At 33.4% G+C, this 17065-nt stretch overlaps 4 protein-coding genes across 7 annotated transcripts; 1 reads left to right on the top strand and 3 right to left on the bottom strand.

Moving 5' to 3' along the window:
- Nucleotides 1-1046: 1046 nt before the first annotated feature.
- On the top strand, nt 1047-16675 carry LOC119642590 (arrestin domain-containing protein 3). Of its 2 annotated transcripts, XM_038041783.1 has the most exons (4): nt 1073-1087; nt 1177-1538; nt 14387-15784; nt 15853-16675. In XM_038041783.1, exons 2-4 carry the CDS (start codon nt 1424-1426, stop codon nt 15924-15926), a joined length of 1587 nt encoding a protein of 528 aa, XP_037897711.1. In that variant the 5' UTR covers nt 1073-1087; nt 1177-1423; the 3' UTR covers nt 15927-16675. The 2 variants fall into 2 exon arrangements, with proteins under 2 accessions (XP_037897710.1, XP_037897711.1); XM_038041782.1 differs by having other exon boundaries at nt 1047-1538.
- LOC119642591 (GTP:AMP phosphotransferase AK3, mitochondrial-like) lies at nt 2500-4297 on the bottom strand. Its single transcript, XM_038041784.1, has 2 exons — nt 3973-4297; nt 2500-3918 (listed from the first exon to the last, which is right to left on the bottom strand). The coding sequence occupies exon 2, from the start codon at nt 3900-3902 to the stop codon at nt 3228-3230; it is 675 nt and encodes a 224-aa protein (XP_037897712.1). The 5' UTR covers nt 3903-3918; nt 3973-4297; the 3' UTR covers nt 2500-3227.
- LOC119642592 (GTP:AMP phosphotransferase AK3, mitochondrial-like) lies at nt 7091-7909 on the bottom strand. The gene has a single exon (XM_038041785.1). It carries the CDS (start codon nt 7793-7795, stop codon nt 7136-7138), a length of 660 nt encoding a protein of 219 aa, XP_037897713.1. The 5' UTR covers nt 7796-7909; the 3' UTR covers nt 7091-7135.
- Nucleotides 9333-13263, bottom strand: LOC119642589 (tetratricopeptide repeat protein 14 homolog). 3 transcript variants are annotated; one of them, XM_038041779.1, is made up of 10 exons: nt 13141-13263; nt 12721-13012; nt 12243-12466; nt 11968-12179; nt 11702-11911; nt 11223-11641; nt 10988-11092; nt 10753-10922; nt 10515-10690; nt 9333-10458 (listed from the first exon to the last, which is right to left on the bottom strand). In XM_038041779.1, the coding sequence occupies exons 2-10, from the start codon at nt 13007-13009 to the stop codon at nt 9354-9356; spliced, it is 2910 nt and encodes a 969-aa protein (XP_037897707.1). In that variant the 5' UTR covers nt 13010-13012; nt 13141-13263; the 3' UTR covers nt 9333-9353. The 3 variants fall into 3 exon arrangements, with proteins under 3 accessions (XP_037897707.1, XP_037897708.1, XP_037897709.1); XM_038041780.1 differs by lacking the exon at nt 13141-13263 and adding an exon at nt 13098-13113; XM_038041781.1 differs by lacking the exon at nt 13141-13263 and having other exon boundaries at nt 9695-10100; nt 10171-10458.
- Nucleotides 16676-17065: the final 390 nt, after the last annotated feature.

Genomic DNA, 17065 nt, shown 5'->3' with positions numbered 1-17065 from the left:
TCTCCCCTTGTACGTCTCTTGAATAGTTTTATACAATTTTTATAGGCGTGGCATTCGATTTTACCCTATTTTCAAAAATAAAAGGAATATTCTCTTTCCATATATATTCATACAAGTCCTTTGCTTGAAATATAATATATAATCTTTTTTATATAAATGTATCAAAAATATAAATTCATCTCCCCATGTATAGCAACGTAGAATCATAAATAAATGTAAATGTTTATAGGCGACGTCTGCGATGAAAATGAGCGAAAATGTCTCGGATATAGGAATTTTTAGTTATAATTAAGAATTAGATTAATGAAAATTGATTTGAATATTTCTTTGATAGTCAATTAGTAAGAAAGTTGGCAATAATATCTGATGTGGTTGCGAAATTTTCTACAATGTTTCATTATACTAAATATTATAGATTTAAATTGCAAAAAAACCACACTGGCGACGTGGACAAACGTTACGCATTAAACGTACGTAAGCAATATATAGATAAAGTAGTGCTGTATAAAATGGATGGAGTAATTGACAAAATATCTTTCTTAGACCATGCGATAAATTCTAGCGATGTTTTTCACGTCGATATAGCAAACAGTTCCGAATGTACAACAGTGCGAGCTCAACAATTGTATTAAAAAAAAAAAAAAAAACAAGCGACGATGTTGCAACGGGGCAGTGAATTGAGCAATGTCAGCGAAACGCAACAGTCGGGGCGAAAGGGTAGAGCAGTTACCTACTGTGAATAAGTTTTTGAGATAGTTTTTTCCCATTCAAGCTTGGAGAGGATAATATCATAAGAGTTTATGCAGTAATATGGATTCTTGCTTGGTTTAATTTGAAGGAAATGAAAAGTAAACATAAACGATTTTGTCTTTATATTTCTAATCGTGTAGCCTAATTATCTTAACAGCAACTTCTGGCAACATTCTTTGACTTTTACTCTCATTCTCTAGTTTATGTTTTATTACAATTAATTTTATTGTGAATTAGTCCCAGGCCTTCTTTTTCTTCTTTTTGTGAACAAAAATCATAAATTACAGAAGGTGCAGTAGGATCTTTGCAGTGATATCGAAGCACAATAGTAATAGTGGTTAGTAAATTATTTCAATTATATTTACCTATAAAGAATATAATAAGAATGTTGTAAAACGTGAAACGCTGACTAAACGGCTATTTCAGTAATTTCGGCAAGCTCTTCAAAATTCAAACTAAGTTATAAGAAAGACCAAAAATACATCTTCGGTCAAGAAAATTTGGACGTAAAAAAAGAAAACGGCAAAACTACAACAAAATCAATTTATTTTTGGATGAATTAGTGCAGAAAAAAAAGTTAAAAGAAAAACGAAGTGAAGAGGTATATCAACCTGTCAGTGAAAGTGCGAACGTTCTAAAGGAATATCCAAGAATTTCCCAAAAAATAACAGCAATGGAAAGCGAACGTTTACGTATAACACTTGATAGACCAGATAAAATATATTACGCCGGACAAACTGTTAAAGGAGAAATATGCTTAAATTTAACCAAACGCACTAAAATACGTGGTAAGTGTTTGACATAATTGTTTGCCGAAAGTTTGTCCAAATTAGATATAGCCAATAAAGAAATAAAACAATTGAAAAAATTTCTACTCTTCCCGTTAGTGACTTACATCATTTTACGTTTATTTACAATGAGCTAACCCCCTCGTTGACTTTTGCACTAATTTTGTTGTTATTTAAGATATACGAGGGGTGTCGTTCACTGCCTCTTCATTCATATGTTTTTTTGTGTTTTATTGAACGATTGTTTATACAAAGATGCTTTTCGTGCCAATAAAGAATGCTTTGTTTAATTATTGCAATTTATTCTCCGAATTGTAAAGGAGAAGAATAGAGCTGCCAACAGAAGTTACCAAAAATATTTGGAGAATTTAGGCAAGTTGTTAGATTTATTCTCATTTGGATGTGTACTCTGCTGTGAGAATATTTTTATTTAGTCAAATATAAAGAAATAATAAGCTTTACATTAGAAACGATCAAACGTTAAGGCCTTTTTTTGTGACTCTCGCAAGCAAATCACGGAGATATTTCTTTAACGTTTGAAGAATTGATCGTAGGAGAATATGTTTATTGTCACATGTTATGGGTATCAAACCTATTGTTCGTTGTTCGCTTCATATTTTTCTTTCTGCGAAATGTTTTAAAATACAAAAACGGTAAAGTTAATCGCCTAAATGCTCTCCATTTTTAATTAAATTTGCGTTTTGTTTTTTTGCTTTATGAAATGTTGTGGTAACCACATTTCTGTTAATAATAAATAGAGGGGGAGGGAAAGAGAAAGTCCAGCTGATTAATTACAACACCTTCTTTCTTCTGCAACATTCCCGAAACGTCGTTTCACATTTCAAGATATTATTTTCAAACCGACAATTGCATGAAATTCCCAATTACGTCAGGCCTTTAGCTGATAGTTTCTTTAGAAGCAATTAAAAGAAGCTTTGCTAGTCATGTTTAAGGATCTTCGTTGTACCAAAAAAGAATTTCGCAGCAAATTTGTTTTAGTATATGTTTTGTTAATAATGTAGAGTAGGTTTACAAGTGAATTTCAGGATAACATAAGGACATAGTAATCTTTGTTATTTTTGAAAGTTATTTACTATCACTTTCACACAATTACAATAATCTGATAAGCTTTATTATTATTTATGTGAACCTAAATAATCGTTTTAGTTATTAATCAAATTTTAAGTTATTACTTTTCGTAATATAACATAAATTTATTCTTTAAAAATTTAGTAAACAAAAAGAAACCATTCTTTTAGTAGATATTAAACAATCTGGTTTTGCGTTTGCAAACATTTTTACTTACATATGTAGATTAATATAACTTGCATTGTTTTTAAAACAATGTTTAAACGTTGTTATTGGCAGGTAACGTCCCGTACATGAAATCATGATTGAGGATTTTTCTGTTAAGAAAACTAAATTAATTTAAAATTAAAATGTAATCGAGAAGACAAGCAGATAAATGCAACAGTTAATTTTGTCTAATCTACGCAAGGAGAAGATTTTGACATACGCCTGTGGAAAGTGAAATGAACTACGGAAAAATAGGCTACCGAAAAAGATTTCGCGGAAAGGATATCTGGTTACTAACGCAATAGTTTGGCGTTAATAGGTTGCTTTGCACATCATGGTTTCTCGTAGTGTAAAATTAAATCATACAAGAGGCTACCTGAATGGAATGTCCTTCTAAATTTTTTCACCCTCTGCTAATGAGTTTTGTAAATCTATGATAAATTTTTCCACTTTCGGCCATATTTCGTTTGTTGTGCTGCCCTTAAATGTTGTTATTAAGCCAGGAGATTGTTGATAATATTCCAGCACAGGCATAATCATTGCGTCATAAATTTTTAAACGTTCAGCGAGGATATCAACTTTATCATCATTACGTTTTACCAGGTCGTCACCAGTAATGTCATCTTTACCAAGAATCTTAGGTTTATTAAATCCGGTATTATATACACGACCAGATTTTAAGTGTATCCACCGTCCCTCGATACGTTCTATAATTACTTCATGCGGTACGTTTAGATTTATGACAGCATTTATCTTCTGTATTGTAGATAAGCTTTTCGCTTGTGTCACATTGCGAGGAAAACCATCTAATAAGAAAGATTTATTTTTCACTTCTTTAAGATGATCCGTCATACATTTAATGATTAATTCATTGGGTACCAATTTGCCTTGATTTACATATGTTTCTGCTTTTTTACCCAGTTTGGTTTGTTTTTCAATATTCGAACGTAATATATCACCAGGAGATATGTGCACAAAGTCGAATTTCTCAACTATGCGCTTAGATATAGTACCTTTTCCGGAGGCTGGTGGACCTAAAATAACAGCTCGTACAGCTTTTTTGAACATTGAAAATTCCAGAAAACTGTAAATAAATAAGAAATTTAACTTTAAATTTTTACATCTAAAGTAAACACACTTGTTAATATTTTAAAAGTTCTCCGCCGCTAACAATATTGCGTATTTTTTCGTAAGCCCTCCTCTTGGGAAATGTTTTTACTGACAACTCGCTTAAAGTGTAAGCTCAAAGTCCAAGGTAGGCAAAGAAATATTCATTCTTCATTTAATAAAATTTTGCTCTGAAATGAAATTTATTTAAAATTATAACAGCAATGACGAATCATTTGTTTGCGTAGCCGGTTCAATAGGTTTAATGATAGGCAAAGATGTATCTTGTCTTTATTGGCAAATTTTTAAATCTATATATGGCACACACTATCTAACGTCGAAACGTACTGTTGCGATTTGCAAAAATTTTTGAAATTTTTTATGATTGCACGGAATTGTTTTGGATTAAGCTCTTTTGTTGTGCTGCCGCAAATAATACAACTACATGTTGGGTGGGAAGTATTTCTCTTTCATTCCCTCTTGTTCTCTATTTTTCAATTTTTATATTAATTTAACAAGCACTATTGTGAACGATAACAGCTGTTTTGTGCTGCATTAACACTTTTCGAATGTACTCTTGGCGTACTTTTCTCTTTAGTTTTTCTTTACTCTTATTATTGTTTACTATCGCAATTGGAAAAATATCTCAAGTTATTGAATTAATTTCCATTGTGTGTTTCAAATGTATTCGCCTCGTACCAGTGAGAGCAACAACCAGAAAAAAAATCTATTTCTTGATTCCCTCTGTAGACTCGATCTGTTCAGAAACCGAACGAGCCCATTAACTGGGCATTTGTATGTGAAGACTCAATTATGTTTTTCATTTTGCTACCGTGCAGCATATAATCATAAAAAAATAAAAAATATAATTCAGTAAATTTACTGTGTTCCTTGTATTAAAAACAGTCATTAAGTTTGAGAATTTTGCACAGTAAACTTACGATTACGCAGTGCGACTTTCCATTGTTTTCAACGAAAACTCTACATCTGTGCCTGGTCTGGTACTAAAATTCATATATAGCACACATTGTTTCTGCAATTTGTTTTAGCGAAAGTTATTTGCTTTCATTTTCAAAAATTTGATTAAAAGCTTTATCGTTTTTATTGTTGTTATATATTATTACGTGTGATTAATCACCATAGCAATAAAATCTAAATAATAACATTTTAATTATTAAGCAGTTCTCCAAATTTCAACGTAATTTCCATAGCTATAGAAATATTTTCAGCTAAGTATAAAGGTTATAATGCACAACAGGTCAAATTTTATTGCAGGATAATCAAAATTACATATTACTAGTAAATGGACAAGGAGTGCGAAATACATAATTAAGCAAACATAACCGAAACTTCCCCGCAAGTCATTGGAAAGAGAACTGGCTACAAGAATTAAAGACTGCGAGCATGAATTTCTTATTTTACTTAACGAATCATTGGGTAGGCTCCAATAATCATATGTACCTGGTCATAACAAGTTTGAGAAATTTGTTACGGCCAAACATGGATGCGTTTCTGCGAAGTACTTTGTTAAATTCCTTAATTCTTCTTTGTTAAATTCTTTCGTAAGCAATACTTAAATCTTTACAATTAAATACTTGCTGAAATATGTAGACAATATATTAACCCACAAATTGATAACTTCTTACACTTCCTTAAAACCGTTGACATTCATTAACTAAGCACTATGTATATGAGTTACCAAGAGAATACTGAGTAAATAGAAAAGGATCATTCACAAAAAAAAAAATTAAAGGGCGGTCTTTGATGACCGCCAAATATGACTAAAATATTCCAACATTGGCAAGAATTAAAGGTCAAAAATCATAGATGTGTATGAAATTGTCAAGTTTCATGATAAAACGAAATTCCCACACTTTGCATTTAGAGCTCATTTCATTGCTTGGTATTATTAAGAAGTATACATCTCATTGACATAACGTGTTTCCAGTAATAAGTTCCTCTCTTTCACGATTTTACGTTATTCATACAACACCTTTGAGATTAGGGTCCTACTGCTGAATTGTGATCTTTAGGGTAGTACAGCTTTTATTTACAATTCTTGGGAGAACTATTTACCATTTGTTTACAGGAACTTCTGTTCTCGTCCTGGCCTTCTTCGTTCGCATATTGCAATTTAACTCTCTTGGCTCGACTCTCTCGACTAACTTTCGGCTCACTTGCCTTCGACTCACGACTTTTCTCTTCCACAAATATTCTGCTTATATACCCTTTACAAAATAAACTAACATAACCTAAATTCACCGCGACATTCGTCAACCCGTTAAACCGCTTCTTCGCTAAATTTCTGCAAATTGTTGTTAGTCTTTCCTATAATCACCAGCTGCATGACGCAGATAACGTGCTATAAAAGTATGCTTTGTTTTCCCCTTTTTTAGAAGTTTCTTTTATAGAAAATTGACTTATATTCATGAAAATTCAAATCATCGTCTATAGCATTTTCGTAACAATAAGATTTCACTCTGTTCCTCAAAAAATTGTATTCCGACTTTAACGACTTTCTTAAATATCAGAAATTTGGTCTTTTTTCATAAGGTTATTCATATTCTGACTTTTTAAGACGACAAAGTTTAATTTGTCGATTCCGAATGTGCGATAGATCCAATTCTTCTTGACCAAAGATATTTAACATCTTCAAGAACTTTCTTTGTTAACACTCCCAACATACGAAATTTTTTACCAGCCACAATTAAGGCAAATCTTCGGATTAGCAATAGCAGTTAATTTATTTTTAAAATCAGTCAATGACGTGTGAACGAATCAAACGGGGAGAAGTTTACAGGAAGCGGATAAAATATTGTTTTTATTAGATAAAAAAATAATTCATTGTTGTTCCATTGAGCAATACATTTATTGTTTTTGAAAATTTGAAAATTGATAAATATTTTTTAATTCGCAAACGCGAAAAGAAAGCAAGCAAATTTTTTGCTTCATCTTCATCGATTGTTTTATCGCTACTGTTCTTACTGGCCAGCTTAATCAATGTCTACTTCCCGATTCCTCACTAAACATTGCATTGTTCGTGAAATAAACTAACTTCTATACCAAAGTAAGAATTTAAGTTAGTAGCAGGTTTACCGGTATGACGAGGAAAACATAATTATGTACATAAGCTGAAAAATGAAAATTTGGACAGGCGTTCAAATATAATTAAAATTCTAAATTCTCTAGGGCCTTCATTCAGACTTTTGGAGATCTGCAAGTAATTTCTGGATTTTGCACACTATTTCGTCGCTAGTTGTGTCATCAACTGATTTTAATATACCGGGAAATTCCTTTTCATAGTATTCTAATATAGGTTTTACCGTTTGCTCATAAGTTTTTAAACGTTCCGCAAATACTTCGGGTTTATCATCTTCACGTTTTATTAAATCCTCCCCTGTTATGTCATCTTTACCAGGTACTTTAGGTTTATTGAAGTAAGTATTATAAACTCTGCCAGACTTTGTATGTACAAAACGTCCTTCAATACGTCGGATAAGTTCTGCATGCGGTATATTTAGATATATAACAGCATTCAGTTTCTGCACTTCAGATAAACGTTTAGCTTGTGTGATGTTACGCGGAAAACCGTCTAACAAGAAAGAAGTACAAGTCAGGTCTCTGAGATGACCCGCAATGAATTCAATGATTATATTGTCCGGGACTAATTTGCCTTGGTTTACGTAAGCTTCCGCCTGTTTACCCAAATCAGTATTCTTCTCAATATTCGCGCGTAACAGATCACCTGGAGAAATGTGCACAAGATCGAATTCCTCAAGTATGCGCTTAGCTACGGTACTCTTCCCAGAACCTGGGGGACCCAGAAGAGAAGCACGAATAATTTTTCTGTACATTTCAATGCTCAAATGAAATAAATTCTAATTTTTTTCTAGGAAAGGAAAATAAAAAGTCATTTTGAAACCTCAAAGTTTTTGTTCTAACTACAGAATGCATTGTTTTCATAAATTTATCTCATCATAAATATATTTACAGTTACAATAAATATGTAAAAAATAAAAAAATTTCATTATGTAAAGTAACAATAATTATGGTTATTCCCTGCTAATGTTATTTTGGCTTAAGAATTTATTTCATTGGTCTAAAAAATTAAGATAGTAGTAATAACAGTTCCTTAGGAAATTTACTCCTCCACATTTGCAATCATGGATATAATCTTATGATTAAACTTGTGCATTATGAATGCCGGAACACTTCCAATTTTCGAAGACTCGTTTTCGAAACGTCTAATTTTATCGACATCGTGAATGTAGCTGAAGGACATAATATATCAGTAAAATATTTGATTTCAATAACTAAACTAATCATTTACTCTACCTCTCGAAAAAAAAGACCCAAGTTTTCATTGCTAGTACTCGACGTCTTTTTCCAATTTGTTGGAATGTAGACTAGAATAAGTTTCAGTGATACGCTTTTCTTTAACATGATCCGTTACATTAGTTTTACGAAATTTTTTTTAATGAAATCTATTTCGTCACTATTCTTGATAATCTTGTGCCTTTGAAAGTTTTCACACCCATTTGTTCATCGCATTATTGAACGGTCGGTATTGTGTTTTATCAATTAACTATTTTCCAAATTCTATTTCCATTTCATATCCAAATTATTGGTGATCAGACAAACTTTATTATTAAATCCGATCTTTGCCAAATTTGTTGTAGGTAACATATCGTTTGTTATGTTCTACGTTAAATTAAATCAAATAGTTAGACAGTTTAACATCAATTTATAACATTTGCTACATCGCTCTCCATGCTGAACATTACTTATTTATATTATTGCTTCTTGGCTGTTTTATGCAAATAAATAAATAAAATAAATAAACAAGAACAATTTTCCTTTCAAGTTAAATAACGAATCATATCAACCCAAGCAAATATAAATGTGGCGAAATTATGTGCATATGCCTTTAAGTTATAGAATTTTCTGCGAAGCGTTACCAGATTGCACAAAAGAAAGATATTTGATATGATGTACGGTCGATGGATATTAATTCTCTGTTTTTGAATTCAAGTATTGTATATAAACTGATGGCTAAATGACGCAAAATTTCCCTTCTTTTAAATACTCACAATCTAATGAACAATATTACTCAAAGCCTACTTAGGTACTGATAATATAACTGCGGTAATTTAAACCCAATGCTTCTTCTCGCGGATAAATTCTTCGGTCAAATAAATTAATTTGATTTTGCAGAAAAATGAGCAATCGAATGATTTCCTGTCGTAAAACTACACCATCTATCTAAATATGTTTTTTACGTTATATACAATTCGCAAGAATCCGTACCAAAAAAACGTTGTGGAACTAATTAAAATTTAAACGCAGAAATTTTATTCAAATGTATTTATTAATAACTGACAGTCGTTTGTATTTATTTTGCTTTAATTTTTTTCAAAAGTTACCAGTGCTCGATTTTTTGAGTATATTTTTATCACGTTTAATAATTTCTTCCTTACGTTCTTTTTGTGCGCGATTGATAATTTCATCGATTTCCTCAATGGATGGCCCATCATTTTTGTCCTCAAATTTATCATGAGACCAAAGTTCACTTGATGATTTGTTCGATGAATTCTTGTTACTACTGGAATTTGATGTGAATGATGATGACGACTTAAGTGGATTGTACCCTGGACGTTGCCAAGTGCGATTGGTGTGGCGTGCGGGTTGCAAATGGTTATGTGAAGGACTACGTGAAATATGTCTTCGATATCTATGGGAGCGACGCGTCGATGGTGAACGTCTGTGGCGGCTGCGCGGAGATGGGGTCCCCCTGGGTACAAATGGTGAGGGAGAACGCCGATAGTCGCCACCGCGGCGTCTTACAGACTTAGTTTGTGGACGCGAGTGTGAACGCGAACGCGAAAAGGAACGCGAAATACGCCTTCGGCTTGACCTGTAACGGTGTTTGTTATAGGGAGAAAATGAACGGGAACGCGTTGTAGAGCGTGGCCGTCGGTATCTTGAACTGCGTCGTTCTCGCGACGACGGTGAATGTGAACGCGATTTTCGCCGTCCACCACTACGACTGCGATGACGCGAACGTGAACTCCGTTCAGGCGATAGCGTGGGACTTTTAGGCAAAGCTGGTGTAGCCAAACGCACCAAACCAAACTTGTCGACCTTAACTGGTTTTTTGATCTGAAAAGAAAATTTGGCCGGTTCCGGCTTAATAGATGGCGGTGGCGGTGGTACTTGTGTTTTGCCAAACCCCATGATTTTAAAACTCGATGTTGAGGTCGTTGATTTTGCAGACGATGGAGTCACGTCATTGCTGCATATGCGCATAGATGGTGCCCTTGGCGGCGGTGTTTCAGACTTTTCACGTTTCTTCACCGCTGTATCAGCAGCAATAGTAGGAATTGCTGCTGCGTTGTTAGTTATTTGCTGGGCTTGTTCCAAAAGTTCTTGTCTTTTCTTGATTTCAGCTATGGTTTGTTCATAAAGTTTAAGATTTTCATTAAGTTTACTTTCTAAATGTAAGCCGCTGCCTAAAAATCTAAAGGGAGCCATAAAAAACTTTTAACGTTCCTTAATATTTTCCGATTTACTCACTTGTAAGCTTCCTCGAGGTTAATTTTATCCAAAATATTTGATGATTCTTTGTTTTTGCTCGAGCTTTTTTTTGATTTCTTACTTTTTTTCTTTTTTGATTTTTTCTTTTCTTTTTTATGCTTGGAAGCTTCGTGTAAAAGTTTGCGCACACGGGTCTCAGTATCATCTTCATCCAGCTGCAATCAATAAAGTATATATTAGTATTTTGCGTGCAAGACGAACTTCTTTCTTTAAACACCTTGAACTCGTTGGGTATAACGGTAGAGCTAACGGTTTGAGTCATGTAGAACGGTTGATTGAATTTTGGTTGTTTATTGCTATTCTCCAAAGAGGCACTGTGCAAAACCATTTTCTTGCTAAGCGGCGATAAAGATCTATCCTTTTTTGATGTTGAAGTATGTGGGATATCTACATAGAATGTTTACTGAAGCAAATGTTTGCAACATAAATTTTTTTTTTTGTTTGGAACTTACCGGAACTGTCAGATCCTGAGGCTGAGCTGGATTCGGTGGCGTTTGATTCATTACTTGACAATGAAGGCGGACTAGCTCTTTGTTTTTGCGCAAGTTTTTCACTTTCTGAAAGGCAATAAGTAAAATATTTATTACAATTCTATTTAATATATTGTAAGTCTTACGATCTCAAATTTTAAGGACTCTGTAAAATAATAAAAAATTTTTAATCAATTCTCGTTTAAAATGTATGCACCTGAAACATTATGAGAACTGTCATAGACGGGAATTGATAATGGTTCTATTGAAGCTCCGGTCCTTTGCTGTATAACTTCTAGCGATAGGCGAGCCTGTTCGTGATTGGGTATAATATTTAAACAGTCGCGATAAGCTTTAGCAGCATCTTGTATACGGTTATCTTCCTCGTAACTCCGGGCCAAAGCCACCAATGTTTCACCCATATATTTGCGTGCGTTTACATGGTAAGCGTTTAATTTTAAAGCCTTCTCGAAATCCTCTACGGCTTTTAGAAACGAACCTTTGTTAGCGTATAAGGCGCCTCTAGCCACCAAACCCTCGACGTTGCGTGGATCTATGTTTAAAGCTCGATTGAGACATTGGAACGCTTCCACATGCTGGCCAATTTTAAAGTATTCGATGCCTTCGGCTACAGATCTGTAGGAGTTAACTATATTATTTCGAATTTTTTTTTTAATAAGCTAAATTAATGATTACCTAAAAGCCCATTTACTGGCTTGGATTTGTCTTAGTTCTTTCGCATATTCTGGGCGGGGAAATTCGCATTTTAAAGACCTCATCACAGAGAAAGTGTCATTGATAACTAAACCATTCATTATATACAGAATTTTGCAATTAGGATTTTCAAATTCCTTGGCTTTTCGAATACATTCTTCATATTTATCTAAGGTATTATCGACGGTTTTGCTACGATGTACAACAAATTATTGACAAGATTTGCTCTGCTTTTGTCGATTACGTACCGATAAATTAAGGGCAACTCGTCCTGGCTTATTATGCCTAATTTAGCATTTTTGTGTTTGCCAATGGTGTGTTCCAAACTTAAAGTCATACGATCAGCATCTATGGAGAATTCCACCATTTCGCAGCAAAGGTAATCATTAGTAGAAATGGAACGAGGTTTACCTAATTTATCTAACGGCAAAGTACCAACCAATTGGTTTGGGATAATTGCCTGAATTTTTAGAACAAAGTAAAGTAAACCTAATAAACATTCTACGAAGTACTAAATTCTGACCTTTATATTGGAATCTCTCAATATATGAACGCAAGGCTCACCAGTGCATAGAGGTTTAACTACAATGGGTGCTGAAGATATGGAGCTTTTCGAACGTATCACTATTGCGTATATAATATCGCCGGGTTGTAATGACTCTAAGACGCGTCGTAATATTTTCGTTTTGTCTTGCTTATGGGGCATAACAATTTCATAGGAGGGTACTCGCGCCACGAAAAATTTTGCTAAAATTAAAATTAAATAATAAAAAATATACAAAGCAAAAGAAAATCAAAGGAAAAGTTTATATCATACATACTCTGTTATAACAGGCTTAGAATAAAAAAAAAGCATAGGGTTAAATAGCACTTTGTTTCTTAAGGAAAGAAGGAAAGCACTTTGATTTTACTTAAAACATAATCACAGAACGAAATAGTTTGAAGACCGTTAAACACTTTTAAGAGGCTCGGATCCTATTTCTCATAAAATATGTGCTTACCTTTTTCTCTTTCCTCCGTCGTTAAAGCGGACCCTCTTAGTAAATACATTTTTAGTAAATCATTATCATACAAATCCGGGGCTTTACGGGCCAAAAATTGATGCAATTTTAAACGTTTAGCACGATCCTGAAATGTAAAATATTTTTGCCTTTCCATGTAAATCGAATAATTTCCATCTTCGGGCACACCCATTTTCTGCAAATCACCAGCTCCCCTTTCGTCGTCCCATATTTTTTGCATTGGTTTACCATGAAAACATAACGCCTTCTTAATCAAATCGACATCCATTTTCTGCAACAAAAATGCAAGATGTTTACCTGGAATCCTCTAAAATCTATCTATTTCACTCAAAAGACTCCATATTCCGTATTCTTACCCTGAGTCTCTGTTTCCTTTTTTAAAATAAGACGTATACTTACATTAATTTCTTTAACTGAAATCAATAGAAATTTGTAATTAACGCTAATATCGTACAATATTCACCATCAATTTTTTCGGAGATTCCTTTAAGTTTTCTGAAAATATAGATTTTTCGAACAATTCTTCACCCACTAAGTTGTAGCTATTCTTCTTCCTTTTATTTTTAATCATCCGCAGTGAACTAAGTTTTAACTAAAACAGGGTAGTTTATAAGTATTATTAATTTTTTGTTCACAGTAAAGTAATAATAAATGACAGAGTTATGTATGTAACCGCTTGCAAAGGTGACCCGTTAATCATCTGCAAAGAGTATTTGGATGTTGTGCACACTTTAACGTGGAAATGAGACACAAATATATTTATAACTACATAGATATAAATATATACAAATATATGTACGAATGTAGAACAATAAACGAATATATAATACATTTAAATAAATATTGTCCTGCGCCCAAATTAAACATTCAAAAAAATTTTTTTTGTGCTAGTACATTATGTTGCTTAAATTTGTTCATAGCATACTAATAAGTATTGAGGCCAGGTCGATGTAATTTGTCTGCCAATAATTCATTCCCCATTCGTTAAAATGACGATTAGAAATTGAAAACTTTCTTTAAGAAAAAAACTTGGCCGCAGATCCTTTGTTATTCTTCTTATTTAATTGCGAAAATCAGCAAAATTAGTTTAAAATCCTAAAAGAAGGGCGCACTACGTAAATATCCTTTTTAGTTTCTGCGAATACGATTTGAAATATATACGTAACATGAACGTTACCGTGTCGACATACCGAAAAAGTTTGTCTTTGTTCTACTTCCAATTTAAATTTCATCCACGTGTAGTGGGCATTTAAATATATTATTCTGTTTACCTTTATAACAGAAATATTCTTTTATTCATCCTTACGCTTCTTTTTTTCGCTTCGAACGTACATGAATAATTTTTCAATAGAATTGAAATAAAAATTTTTTGGTGGAACAATTTGTCCTTTATTTTTATGGTATGTTGAGTTACGTGAGTGACGAAGTTAATTTTACCTTCTGTATTTGTAAACAGCTTTATTGAAAGTGGTTTTGCGCGTGGTTTTCTTTTACTAAGATTTAAATTTATGTTTTTTGTACTTAAATATAATTTTGTATAATCTGAAAAATAAAAAAATAGACATGATGGCAACGTTTTTGGATCTTTCGACGATTGTATTTAATTTTTTGACCCTTATCTAATATGTATTTTGCTTTATTTTAGCCATTAAAGTACAAAGCACTGGAAAGGCTAAATGCAAATGGATGGAGATTTTACGCAAAAACTCGAATGAGTCTAATCGTAGCCTGTTTTATACGAGCAAAGAGATCTTTGCTTACAATGAAATGTGTCTGCCCGCGTTCGATCCACAAGGTTTAGAACTAAATTCTGGCGAACATGTTTTTGATTTCTCATTCACTTTGGCAACGCATCTACCTTCTGCTTTTAAAGGTAATTATGGCGCTATTAAGCATAAGATGTGTATAATAATACAACGGCCTTGGGCTTTTGATGAACGCCATGTTATTCCTTTAATGGTTATCAAGAATATGCCTCTTCCCTTGGGTTATAGACTGCACCCTACTCCTTTGGAAAAACAAATCACTAAAACGATTAGTTTGTTTGGTACTCGCCCAATAACAATGCTAGCCCTCTTGCCTGAGGAATTTGCTGTACGGGGCGAAACAATGCGGATATGTGTGACAGTGATCAATAATAGTAATACAAATGTTGAGAAATTACGCTTTTGCATATTACAGTATATAAACTATCACAGCTTTTTGCCTGTACGTCGACAAAAAACTGAAATTATAACCATCGCTACTAAAGAAACTGGAGCAGTGCAAAGGAAAAGTGAGCGCTCTTTCGCTCACGAGTTGATCATACCTCTGACAGCTCAGCCTACTGACCATGAACTATCAGATGCAATTAAAATAAGTTATGAACTAAGAGTTGAAGCAGTACTGCGTGGTTTGTTTAAGAATTTGGTGTTAAATTTGCCTTTTAAATTGTACTCAAATGAGCTAGGAGAGTCCAGGGAGAGACATTCCCGTCCTTCAACGGGTGGTAGTGGTGATTACAGACCCGCGCTTGGCAATGGTGCTGGAAATCCGTTCGAGCCAAATTTGGAAGGCTCACCAACACATTCTTCGCAGCCAGGGGAAAGTAGTGAATCAAGTTCTATGAATTCTACAACCACCGATTCATCAGCTGCCACCCTCAGCCCTGCTGTAGGGGGAACTGCTTTGTCTTACACTTCCGATTCCTCGTCAGTGTGTAATAATACTTCCACTAGAGGCAGTTTACGTAGTTCAAATGTTCCTTATCTACGTTATTGGAGTAACAGTCCTCCATACGCAGCTGTAAGTGATTCGCCAAGGCATAATTTATTAACACGACGGGAATCGGGGTCCACCAGAGGAAACACACATTTTACGCATTGTCCGGCAGTGAGTGAAGCGGTAGCTGTGGCGGCTGCTGTGGCAGCTGCCGCGAATGATAGTACCCTTATGCAAGCAGCTGCCGCCGCTGCAAGTGATACAGTCATCATGAACGCAGCGGCAGCTGCTGCGGCTGTATCTTTTCTGAGTTCGCGATCATCTCATGGTACTCAAGAGTTACGTAAGTCAACTGCTTTACATTTTTTGAATTCCTATAAGTTACTAATTTTTCTCCTCACTTTATTTTAGCTCCGTCATATGAAGAACTGTTTGGTAATGCTTCAGCCCCACCTGTATCCACACCGTCGGACACAGCTAAATGAAACTGGTTGTAACTTTCTATGTCTTCTTCTTGCTTTCTATAACTATCTTTAAATAGCATTTATTTGAATAGAACGGAACAAGTTACTAAACCCCACCCACCCCTGCGTTCATTCTTAAAATGGCACAAGAAATTTGAATTATAAAGGCCGTTTTTAAATTGATAGCAAGCACAGAGTTGTATTTGTTTACACAAACAATACGAGATAATTAAAAATTTGTTATGAAATTTAATAGCACAAACTATTATTTTACACCGAAAACAATTTTTGAAATGCATACATAGATATATATTTTATTTATTATATACCATACATGAATAGAAAGCTTTAGCCATAATATCATGAACCAGTGAAACCGTTAAGTGTTCAAATTTTTCTTGCCCTTTTTCTACGTATATACATATCGCTATTTTGTGTAGGTTTCCCTCCATCCATGTAGATATGCCCCAAACAATAGCAGCAACAACGTTTCCCTCCAATATCTTTATATATTTTTATATTTGTTATCTTTCAACATTATTAACATTAAACAAAACGATGAATTTAATTTTAATTGTAAGTTTTTTTTAAGCCGCGCACATAAATTACCTAATGTAAAGTCTCAGACTTAAAGAGGAAAAAGGGAAATTAAAGGAAATCTATCTAAATTCGGGTTCGATAGCCAGAAATCATTAATAATTCGTATTTTTTAAATAATCTTTATAAATAATTAATTACACCAAACAAAATAAAGAATTTATTTATTTATATTTTTCGCAATATTTTAATTTTCATAATAAAATGAACTTTTTAGGTGATATTTTATTTATTTATAAAAAAATATGAGAAGCACAAAAACAAAAGCAATTGAAACTACTTTACTGATTTTTATTAACGAGTACTTTTTTAAATTTATATATAACTTAAAATTTAAAAACAATTGTTACACATAGAAACCGTGGAGATAGTGAATAAAAGTAACCTACTCGAATAAACTTTCAACTGTTTTATTTATCTTTAATATAAAATAGATGGGTGACATTTTACGGACTTTTCGTTCGTGTTAAAAGTCCATAAAAAATAACCAAGTACGAATGTTATTTTTATTATTTGAGTTGTAACTATAAACTGAACTGACACCAAGCTTTCTACCATAGGAC

Source organism: Glossina fuscipes, unplaced genomic scaffold, assembly GCF_014805625.2.
Source record: "Glossina fuscipes isolate IAEA_lab_2018 unplaced genomic scaffold, Yale_Gfus_2 231, whole genome shotgun sequence".
Taxonomy (NCBI): domain Eukaryota; kingdom Metazoa; phylum Arthropoda; class Insecta; order Diptera; family Glossinidae; genus Glossina; species Glossina fuscipes.
This window is presented reverse-complemented; position numbering and strand designations above follow the sequence as displayed.

What these genes read in the sequence shown, in the direction of transcription:
- LOC119642590 (XM_038041782.1), top strand. Translation starts at nt 1,424, where the DNA reads ATGGAAAGCGAACGTTTACGTATAACACTTGATAGACCAGATAAAATA. An exon ending in CAAACGCACTAAAATACGTG is followed by an intron (nt 1,539 to 14,386) that starts GTAAGTGTTTGA and finishes GCTTTATTTTAG; the next exon opens with CCATTAAAGTACAAAGCACT. An exon ending in TCATGGTACTCAAGAGTTAC is followed by an intron (nt 15,785 to 15,852) that starts GTAAGTCAACTG and finishes ACTTTATTTTAG; the next exon opens with CTCCGTCATATGAAGAACTG.
- LOC119642591 (XM_038041784.1), bottom strand. Translation starts at nt 3,902, where the DNA reads ATGTTCAAAAAAGCTGTACGAGCTGTTATTTTAGGTCCACCAGCCTCC.
- LOC119642592 (XM_038041785.1), bottom strand. Translation starts at nt 7,795, where the DNA reads ATGTACAGAAAAATTATTCGTGCTTCTCTTCTGGGTCCCCCAGGTTCT.
- LOC119642589 (XM_038041779.1), bottom strand. Translation starts at nt 13,009, where the DNA reads ATGGATGTCGATTTGATTAAGAAGGCGTTATGTTTTCATGGTAAACCA. An exon ending in CTCAGGATCTGACAGTTCCG is followed by an intron (nt 10,923 to 10,987) that starts GTAAGTTCCAAA and finishes CATTCTATGTAG; the next exon opens with ATATCCCACATACTTCAACA. An exon ending in AACCTCGAGGAAGCTTACAA is followed by an intron (nt 10,459 to 10,514) that starts GTGAGTAAATCG and finishes GGCTCCCTTTAG; the next exon opens with ATTTTTAGGCAGCGGCTTAC.